The sequence below is a fragment of the Corvus brachyrhynchos genome, unplaced genomic scaffold (genome assembly GCF_000691975.1).
Source record: "Corvus brachyrhynchos isolate BGI_N302 unplaced genomic scaffold, ASM69197v1 scaffold434, whole genome shotgun sequence".
Classification (NCBI taxonomy): Eukaryota; Metazoa; Chordata; class Aves; order Passeriformes; family Corvidae; genus Corvus; species Corvus brachyrhynchos.
The window spans coordinates 1,327,791-1,337,851 of record NW_008238372.1 but is presented as its reverse complement, the minus strand read 5'-3'; the positions used below and the strand labels follow the sequence as shown (position 1 = coordinate 1,337,851).

Genomic DNA, 10,061 nt, shown 5'->3' with positions numbered 1-10,061 from the left:
TTGGAGCAGCCTGGGACAGTGGAAGGTGTCCCTGCCCATGGCAGGGGTGGCACTGGATGATCTGTAAGGCCCCTGGAAGAGATAAAAAATCTCACACAAACCTCCTCTCAAGCAGCATGAAATGTATAAAAAATGCCTTATTTAACCTAACTGTGACCTCACTGAACAAAAACTCAGCTTTGACACCTGGTATGGACACCTCCAGCTTTGATCTGCTGGGACACCCTTGATGTTTTGCTCTTCTGTGCCACAGCTTCCCAGCTATGAAGAGGAATGGCAGTAAATCACCTTGACTGCCTTAATGAAGCACTAAAAACCTCCTGTTCTAATGAGCCAAAAAAGCAAAACCAGGCAGAGTTGCTGTTATTTAGCAGCTGCATTCAGGTATGAGATGACTCTTTGGAAATGGGATGGTGGTGTCACACTGCAGGTTTAAAAATAGACACTTTCCGAATATGAGAGTCCACAGACAAACTTGTGAAACACCAGTTCAATCACTGACCATGGATTAGCAGTGAAGTCTAAGTTCAAATTCCAGCTAAAAAGCCAAATTTAGGGCTGTAAAATAGAATGTTTAAACAAACCTCTATCTCACACCAACTGATCATCACCAAACAGAATTAGAGCTGGCTGAAATTCTTCTGGGTTAGCATGAAACTACTGGAAGTTTAAAGCTTTTTCAGGTTTTTTTTTCTTTTTGTCACAATCTTGATAATGGGCTTATTATGGGGGTTGTAAAATTTCATTGCAGCTCATTCGTGTCTTGAACAAAATGAAGCTCATTTTTCCAGTGGAAACAGCCTGGTCTTGATGATCCTTCCCTCTGTGCCAGAGAAAAGGTTCAGCTGGCTTTTTGGATCAGTTTTACGGCCTCTTTGCAACGCCAGGATGCTGCAGAAAAGGGGAACCGTGGAGCCAAGAATTTGGCCTCTGGATTGCAGTGACATTAACACCCAGAAAGAATTCCTGGGAAGGACCACTTCCATGAGGGAAGCTGGAGCCATTCCTCGCAGTCTGGGGCTTGTCTGCGCATGCAAATAAACGCATCTGGAATAAGAGGAGCTGTAAATTTAGAGTGTGAGAGTGGTAAAATGGAGCGAGTCATGAGGCAGTGTGATTATTTCTTTTTTATTTCTGCTGGAATTGCTCAGTGAAGCTGAGGCAGGGAAAGACAGCCACAATCCAGTCCCCCAGCATCCCTAGGCACTGTCACTGTGGACTGAGTTACTCAGAGTTGTTAAATGATTGTGCTGGAATAGCTCCATGTGAATACAAGCTCTCATTTTGCTGTAGAAGCGGGGAATGGAAGAAGCCTATCAGGGAATCAACTCAGCTTGGTTATTTCCTCTCACAGTGAAAGATTTGCCTGGGTTTGCGAGGTTTGTAAAAATAAAATTGTCTGGGTAAAGCAATCAGTGTTTCATTAATGGACATTTCACAGCTGAGTAAACTTTTTTCCAATGTATCAGAAGGCTCAGCCATTTCTGGGTTTCAAAACATTCGTTTGGAGTGTCTATTCTGGCTTTCAAGCACTCTGGTTGAAGGAAAAAAGATCAGCTGTCATATTCACACAGGAATAAGTAAAAAAATGGGTTTAGGGCAATTTTCTAGGAAGAAAACACAACTTTCTTTATACTTAGGTGCAGTTTATTTGAAGTGGAATGCAGGTCTCAGTTCTGAAGTGCTCCACGCTTGGGTAAGGTATTTATTTCTCCCTCTCTTCCTTGTCTGTGTTTTGGATAGCATTTCCTTTCTTTTTTTCAGCCATAAACTGTCCCATTATACACTCAAATCTGCAGTTTTAGAGGTGCTTCATGCTCATGCAGAGCTCGTAGGGCTGTCACTTGTTCACTGCTATTTCAGGGCACTTGGGGTACAAAACAGCTCCGAATCCATGGAAGAGAGCAGAGGGGAGAGGGAGGAAGAAATTTGGAATCTCATCAGGAATTACACAACCTCCACTCTGACCTTCCCCAGACACCTGATGGTGCTGCACTGAAACTGGAGTGGTTCTGTCACATAAATATCAGCTGGACGCACTTTGGGGAGCCAACATTCCCTAAAACCTGTGTTCCTCACAGGAAAGCAGCTGTCTGCCTGCAGCTTTCCAATGGAAAACTCTCCTGACTTACAGCAAGCACCTTTCAGAGGCTGTTGTGGTGTACAGTGTTCTTCCTGAACTCTGTCTGCCATCGGGGTAGCATTTAGGATATTTTTTTTCTGGAAATAACCATCTGGAGGGTTTTTTTTTGATAACTGGCAAGATCAGTCATTTAGCATGAATCACCTAATTCATCCCAGATTTTGGACTTTGATATTTATTTTGAGGTATTTCTTATTTTGGAGCACAGCAAAGGGTACATTTCTCAGACCATTTTACCCATTTCATCCCGTAAAGAATGAATAATAATTACCTAACTTGAAGATTGTTGCTTAACCACAGTTGTTAAGTGAAATCATACTCTGCTCATGGTTCAAGTATACATCTTTTCAGCAAAGGAAAGATAAATAAATTATGATCCTAACCAACATTGGATAATTAGATGCTTTATATGGGCAGGAGAAGGGAAAAAACATTGAAATTGGTCTATAGGAGTGAACAATTTGTACTGCAAAAGCCAGTAATGAGTCCTGGAGCCATCTGACCTCTGTTAAGTCCTTTTTAATGTATAGAAACCCAACATTTTAGTCTGAGGTTGGTGTGTTCCCAAAAGAGAGTAGATATCCAGGGAGGGTGGCCAAGGGACATTTCTGCACCCACTGGACACTTTTTCTGCATGAAATCAGCAGAGCATTTCCACAGTGTGGGATCTCAGTGCCAACAAACCTCCATGAGCTGGTTTTGGTTCCCTCAGAACCTGTCAGACACTTGAATTTCAGCTGGAGCTTTGGGAGTGCCAGGAACTGCTCCATTGTGCTGCTGGTCCTAAGGATGCAGATCTTGGGCAGAGCAGAGCAGATCGGTGGAGCAGGGATGGGTTTTGTCCACAGGGAATAACTGATGGCAAGAGTTCATATTTCATTAAACACTTTCCTCCTCTCAGCATAATTAGTGTCAGTCATCATGTCATGGTTTGTGTGGATAAATGTTTTCAGGGGATGGTAAGAAGGAATGAATTTATCAGCCCTGGGATCTGGTGAGGGGCACAGCCAGCACTGAGGAATTTATTGCTGGGAGGAGATGCAAAGAGCACCTGCAAGTTGTGCTGCTGGTGGAATTCCCTTCTCCATATGCCATGTGCTGACACAGGACAAAGCAGCCCCGGATGAGAATATGTGACATCCTGGAAATGCTCCTTTCAGGCCACAGAGGTACCAGGATGTTCAAGCAGTACCTTTGGCATTGAAAGGGCTCTGTTCTGGTAATCTCATGTTTGCAGAGAGTTTCTGCTGGAGGCTGAGCAGGCAAGGCAGGGGAAAACTCTTTATACACATAATCCCAGCAACAGGAGGGCAACCAGGACACAGCCAAGCAGTAGAATAACAATGGATAAGCAAGAGCTGGAGCACACACTGAGCTTTTTTAAACTTCTCTCCATGATGGATTTGTCAGACTCATCACAGGGTCTTACCTGTTCCCTTACAAGCTTAGGCTGTCATCAGGCTGACACTGAGCAAACACACTCACAAGGCATCAGGAACATTTGCTCAAACACAGGACTTGCATTCATTTTCCCAGAGCTTTGAGTCATCTCAGCAAATCTGGGAGCTATTTTTGGTTTTTTTTAACCTGGCATCCTATGGAAGTAGCAAATGTTCAGTCCTATGGATGTGTATAGGTGTGTTTGGGGTTTTTTTTCCCTGTTTTCCCATCCCCTCCCCTGGTATATTTTACACCTAATGGCTATTTTCGCTCCTATTTCTAGTCAGAAAATTAGAGAACCATCTTTTACTGGAGACCACTCTGTTGCCCTGTCAAATCCTTGGCTTTCCACAGACACTGTCATTCCTTTGGAAGATGACGTGAAACGTTAGTGAGGGATGGTGGATTTGACTCTGGCACAGTCAGCTTCTGCAAGGAAGCAACAGAAGTGAAACTATGCTTATTCAATCACCTACCTACACAGAACAAATAAATACATTTTTAAAAAGAGAGGAAAAAAAAAGAGAACAATGAATTATTGAAGCCAAAGCCAAAGCAAATAGTTCAGAGACAGCCCAGGAGGTGAAATAAGTTCCCATTCATTTGTGGGCTGTAAAGTCCAAACAATAAAACTACTCTAAAAATATTCTGCTCACTGATAATTCATAAATAAAAGAAACATAAGTATGTCAGATTCCTCAGTAAATTTTTAAAAAGTAAATGACTGGATTTTTAAAGTCTGACTTTTAAAGAGTGGCTGGAATGGAAGATTTACTTTTTAGACATATTCATGCTCTTGTACACACAGGGAAAGGGGATTCCACTGCTTTATTTAAACCTTGAAATTGTAAATTCCAATTCAACAGTGAGTGAGGCAGCTTTGCTTACCTAAGTTTTGCTTTTTGGCTCCCCATCCCCTTCCTTCTCAGCCAAGGTAAATCCCCAGAGCTGAGCTTGCCACAAGCAGCGAGAGGTGGTGGTTTGCTGCTGGTTCCCATCAGATCCACGTGTCCTGACATTTTCCCACTGCTGCTGAGCATCCTGCTCCACTGGTGCTCTGCTGGGCTTGCAGAGAATAGTGGAAGTGACGCCTGCACAACACCAGCTGGGAAAACTTCAGCTCATTCCACAGCAAGGCTGCTTTCTCCAGCTGAAGTGAATAAATATTCTCCTAATGTATGTATATAACACTTCTGTGCAGTCTCTCACTGCCTAATGAAGATTTGTCTTGGTTTTTCAAAAGATATCCAGTGTTTTCACAGAATTATCAACATTGCAAGAGACCTTTAAATCATCCAGTCCCAGCATCACCCCGCAGCACCAGCATCACCCCAAACCCTGTCCCCAGCAGCCACATCCAGACCCCTCCTGAACATTTCCAGAGACAGTGACTCCACCACCTCCCTGGGAAAATTATCCCAATGTCTGACCACTCTTTTTCTGATATTTTTCTCAATATCCAATTTGCTGGAGCAGTTTAAGGCCATTTCCTCTCATCCTTTTGCTTGGGACACATCAGAAGAGCCCAGCCCCCCCTCACTGCACCCTCCTGTCAGGGAGTTGTAAAGAAACAATTTTATTCTTTCTTTTTGTAGAGAAACAACTCTTCTCTTCTCTTCTCTTCTCTTCTCTTCTCTTCTCTTCTCTTCTCTTCTCTTCTCTTCTCTCTTCTCTCTTATCCTTGTAGGACCAAAAGGTCAGAGAAAAACATTTCTGTGATTTTTTTTTCCTTTCTTTTCAAAGCTTTTGCTTTAAGATGCTTTAAGAAGATTTAAGATGTTTTTTTCTTCCAGGACAATCTAATGACTGGAATGGCCTAGAGAACACAGTGACTGAACTTTGGGATTGGTGTACAAAGGGATCAGGTGATCATCAGATGTTTCTAGAGAAGAGCCAGGTCTCTTGCTGTTGGTGAAGCTGTTTTGTAGTCAATACACAGCCATGACAATTATTTTAGGAATGTTCTGAGTCCTTATCTGGATAAAAAAAATAATAGGAGTGCTTGTTTGATTATCAAAACACAGATATTAGGGCTTGGCACATGAAGAGTTAAGACAGCTGTGCACTTTCACCTCAGCACCCCCAAGCATCTTTGAGTTGTAGGACACAAACCTCAGATCTATGAAGTGACTGTAAAATTCTTGGAGCACACGCAATTTATGTGTGTGATGAAACAAGGGATCAGGAAAAATGATGTAAAATTTGAAATAAATCCATAATTGAAACATTTACATCCTCTACATGGGATTGCAAATGAAAACCTGTGTTACCACACAGCATAAAACCACCTGGAAATTCTTTCCACAAATTCCAGGCAGACCCTGCCTACAGTGGTTTGAGAGAACTTGTTCACTCTGGAATTGGTAGAGAAACTCTGAGGATTAAGTAAAGTTTGTCTTTTCAAATAAGTACTTGCATGTTGCCCAGGCTGCCCAGAGCAGCTGTGGCTGCCCCTGGATCCCTGGAAGTATCCAAGGCCAGGTTGGATGGGGCTTGGAGCAACCTGGGATAGAGGAAGGTGTCCCTGTCCATGGCAGGGGACAAGGTGATCACTTCCAATCCAAACCATTCCATGATTCCATGATTCTGTGTCTGATTTCCCCCACAGGAGAGCTAAAAATTTACATAAATCAGCAGTTTTAAGCCTCTCATGCCCCTCCTCACCACCACCACCCTGCCCCACTCACAGACACCCCACAGGCCCCTGCAGTGTGTGCTCCTTTCTTCCTGACATCCATTCCTGGTGCCACCTCTGTGCTCAGCTCGCTTGGGCTGCAAGCTGGATTTATTAACTTTATAGAATATTGTATGGCAGAGTGCAGCACTGCATTCCACCAGGCCACACAGTGCCGGGAAGCTCAGCACAGTGCTGGTAAAACAAATAAGTGCAATGATGCCAAAAGTGACAGAATCACAGAATGCTTGGGGTTGAAAAGGACCTTAAAGATCATCTGGTTCCAACCCCCCCCCATCCTCTCATCAGTGCCAGCCTTGGTGGCTCTCAGGCCAGACCCATTTAAAACAGGTTTTCCTTGCCAAAGCTTTAGAGGAGCAGAATCTCTAGAACTCAAGAGAGCTGCCAAAGTGATATGAGTCAGAAATAATTTCAAATTCCCATTAAAAAAGCCTCTATAACAGAGATGCTACGTGGACACCGCTGCTACCTGGTTTGCTCCCTGTCATCTGGCCACTGCAGTGACCTGCAGAATTCCCAGGGCTTGTGCCAGAGGCAAATGCTCCAAGCACTCAGCTCTTTCAACATCTGGGGTACTGCACCCTCTCCTCGTGGTACAAAGAGATCAGGAACTGCTCGAATTAAATTCCTTTATTAATGGAATGGTTTTAGACCAAAATTGAAATGGTTGAAAGGAATGCTTGTCCTTTATGGCTGCCAGAAAAAGTAAATATTGTCTACAGACATTACACAGCTTTCTTTTTAACCAAAATTAAATACGGTCCGGAGCAAAGCAAGCAATCTGTAGAATTGTATTGTTATGCTGCTGTTACAAACTATTTACATTGGATAAAAAACAGGTGTCTCAAAGCCAGCTAGAACCTTAGCTGATTACTGTTGTGATCCTGTGTGTCTTGCCCTCATCTCCCCTTTTTGCTATCAGATATAAATCAGGCACTTGCAAGGTTAAAAAAAGTGAGTGATCATAAAACAATCACAAAACAAGCTCTGAGCAGCAGAGACAGAGAGCGAGTTCTCTTCCTCACCACCCAGCACTGCTCTGTCCCACTCCTTCGAGATTTAAGAAGGAGTTTAACCCCTCCCTGAAGTTCTTCCCACATCCAACCATCTGTCTCTCCAATCAACTTACTTTCAGTGCCAGGAATCCCCAGGCAGGCGATCCCTGGTACGAGAATATAGATTTTAAATATGCATATTTCAAAGGAGGACGTTTCCCTCTAGCAGTGCTGTGTGCTGTCCCTGCATGTTCACAGTAAAACCACGTCAAATAAATATTTGAGGGAATCAGTACAGTGCGTCCAGTTTCACTTTCCAAACGGAAAGTGGCGTGTCTGCTTTCAGTGGTGGCATAAGGCAGAGGTTTAATACAAACCCAATTTTGCTAAGTCATGATCAGGAACAAAGAAATGCTGCCTGATTACAAGATACTTGATTAACAACTCGGCCAAAGGGGTAGATTTACTGTACACCAAAGCTATTTGCTGAAATAGGACTGAAAAGGAAATAATCCTGAAAAGGACTTTACTTCTGGTTTCACAGCAGACATACAGCACAGAAAGTGTGGGTTTTTTCAGTTTGCAGAAAAAGGATTATTCAGAATAATTTGTCCATCCAATCAAACATTACTTTGCTGTAACAACATTGTTCTCAGTTCCCTCTCTCTTTGGTCCTCCTGCCTGTATTTCTCCTCCAGCTTTTGCTTTTCAGAGTCCACACTGTAAAAAGTAGAATCTGTGCTTCTCCTGATCTTCTCAAACTGGCTGAAATCCGCCACGTACTTTCCGTTTGGAGAGAGGGAAACCACAGGCACGAACTCGTAGCCCCAGTGGATCTCCTCAGGGATGTAGGAAGTCCTGCTCTGGCAGACAGCACTGGTGGACTCCACCGTGGCGTTCAGGAGCACCACAAGCTCAAAGTCCTTCTCCTTGAGGTTTTGAGGTGTGAGGTCTCTCAGAGGGCTGCTTTCATCCAAAATGTGGTAGAAGGTTAAAGGCAAAATGAGAAATGGACTCTCCGAAGAGGAGTCAACATTGAATTTGACACTGGCTTGGTTCAGCAGACTCCTCTCCCCTTCTTTGGTTTCGTAGGTCTGAAGAAGCTTCCCAGAGAGCTGACACTGTATCAGGAGGCTCTTCCTCATGTTTGCCACTCTGATCACCAGGCAAAGCTCCCCGTTGTGTTTGGTGATGACGGCGCAGTGGCTGAATTTAATGGTCTCTGCCCTTTTCTTCGGCCTCGCAATCTTGGCCAGGAAGGTACCTGTGATGAAGATCTCAATCAGGGTGGTGATGACCAGCTGGGCCACAAGCAAGAAGATGGCGTGGGGACACTCTTCTGTGATGAAACGAAATCCATAGCCAATGGTTGTCTGGGACTCCAGGGAGAAGAGGAATGCCCCAGTCAGGGAGTCCACGTTCTTCACGCACGGCTCCCGCTTTGGGGAGAACTTGTTCATTTCCAAGTCCCCGTGAAGGAAAGCGATGGCGTAGTAGATCACCCCAAAGAGGAACCAGGTCATGACAAAAGTAGCAGCAAACAGGGTGAGTTTGTACCTCCACTTCATGTCTATGACTGTAGTCCACAGATCCTGCAGGTAGAGCAGGTAAATGCCATCGACTTTGTCAATCCTCACGTTGCTGTGGCCGCTCTTGGACATCACGCGGGGTTTGTGTGCCTTGAGCATGGCGGTGTCGATGCCACCGTTGACCAGGGGCACGCGGGACATGTTGATCTTCGTGGGTTCCATCCTCACTGCTTCAGTCCTGAGGAGAGAAGAAAAGAAGGCTGTTACTTAATGAGACCAGCGCTGACTCTGAGAAGCATTTGAAAATGTTGATGGAGAGAAGCACAAACATAATCTAAACACAGCAGCAGTGAATAAAAACAGCTGGAATATAAAGTTACCACTGTACAGTATCTGACATTACAAATAATTTGATATTCTTTTTTTGTTTCCAGGAAAAAAAAAAAAAATCATTCTTTGATTCTGGTGCCTGCCAAGTATGGAGAAGTAGGTCTCTTTTATGATAGCCTGCAAAAGAAATTTGTCAAAGCTGAAATTTTATATCAATACTTTATTTCTGTAAAAGGCATTAAATATATTTTTTTCCTTACGTTTCTCTAGAGAAGAGGCTCTTTTTGATTAGTGAGCAGGTTTTCTTTAATGCCCTGAAGAGAGACATCTGATCAGAATTAAAGTCGCCTGGGTTCAGAACGCAGATCCAGCTCACCACCTCTGTCCCTTCCTGCGACGGAGGCAGAATGAGCCAGACCAGCTTTCACTGGGAACAATTAACTTCCACAAGTGATTTACTCAGTCGGATCTGGCTCTTTGTTACGGACCTACAACTAACCTAGAGGGAAACAAAGCAGACCTGAGCACATCAAAGGCAAGGTTTGGAATATTTACACCTGGATGCAACACTCTGAAGCTGTTTGCACTGGACAGCACTCCCACATTTTAAGCCGTCTGAAGGAAAAAAAAACAAAAAAAAATTTTTTAAAGGAAGTAATTCACAAAGTCAGCATTCTAAACGTGGGCCCTGACCTGCGCGACCCCAGCAATCATTAGAGCACCCGACTCCTGGGTTTGTTTACTGGGCATCAGTCCGGAGGGAGAGGGAGAGTGCGGGCACCCAGGGCTGGGCAGAGCCCCCGGGGTGAGGCAGAGCCCTGCCCGTGCCAGCTGGACGAGGCACGGACGGGACCCGGCTCGCAGGACCAGACAGCGATTACGTAGAGCAAGGACAGTGCATGTTATAGTCGTTCCCAACAACAAAACTT

At 44.2% G+C, this 10,061-nt stretch overlaps 1 protein-coding gene across 6 annotated transcripts in view; it reads right to left on the bottom strand.

The window, feature by feature from the left end:
• Window positions 1-5,192: 5,192 nt before the first annotated feature.
• Window positions 5,193-10,061, bottom strand: part of KCNJ15 (potassium voltage-gated channel subfamily J member 15) — a 25,677-nt gene continuing 20,808 nt past the window's right edge. For 2 of the 6 annotated variants that reach the window (XM_017736356.1, XM_017736353.1), the window contains exon 2: window positions 6,891-9,040. In XM_017736356.1, the coding sequence (XP_017591845.1) occupies window positions 7,894-9,024 (1,131 nt within the window). In that variant the 5' untranslated portion in view covers window positions 9,025-9,040 and the 3' untranslated portion in view covers window positions 6,891-7,893. Of the gene's footprint in view, window positions 5,560-6,890; window positions 9,041-9,392; window positions 9,802-9,825; window positions 10,014-10,061 lie in introns of those variants that run through there. The other 4 variants (XM_017736355.1, XR_001862574.1, XM_017736357.1 and 1 more) reach the window with 4 other exon arrangements.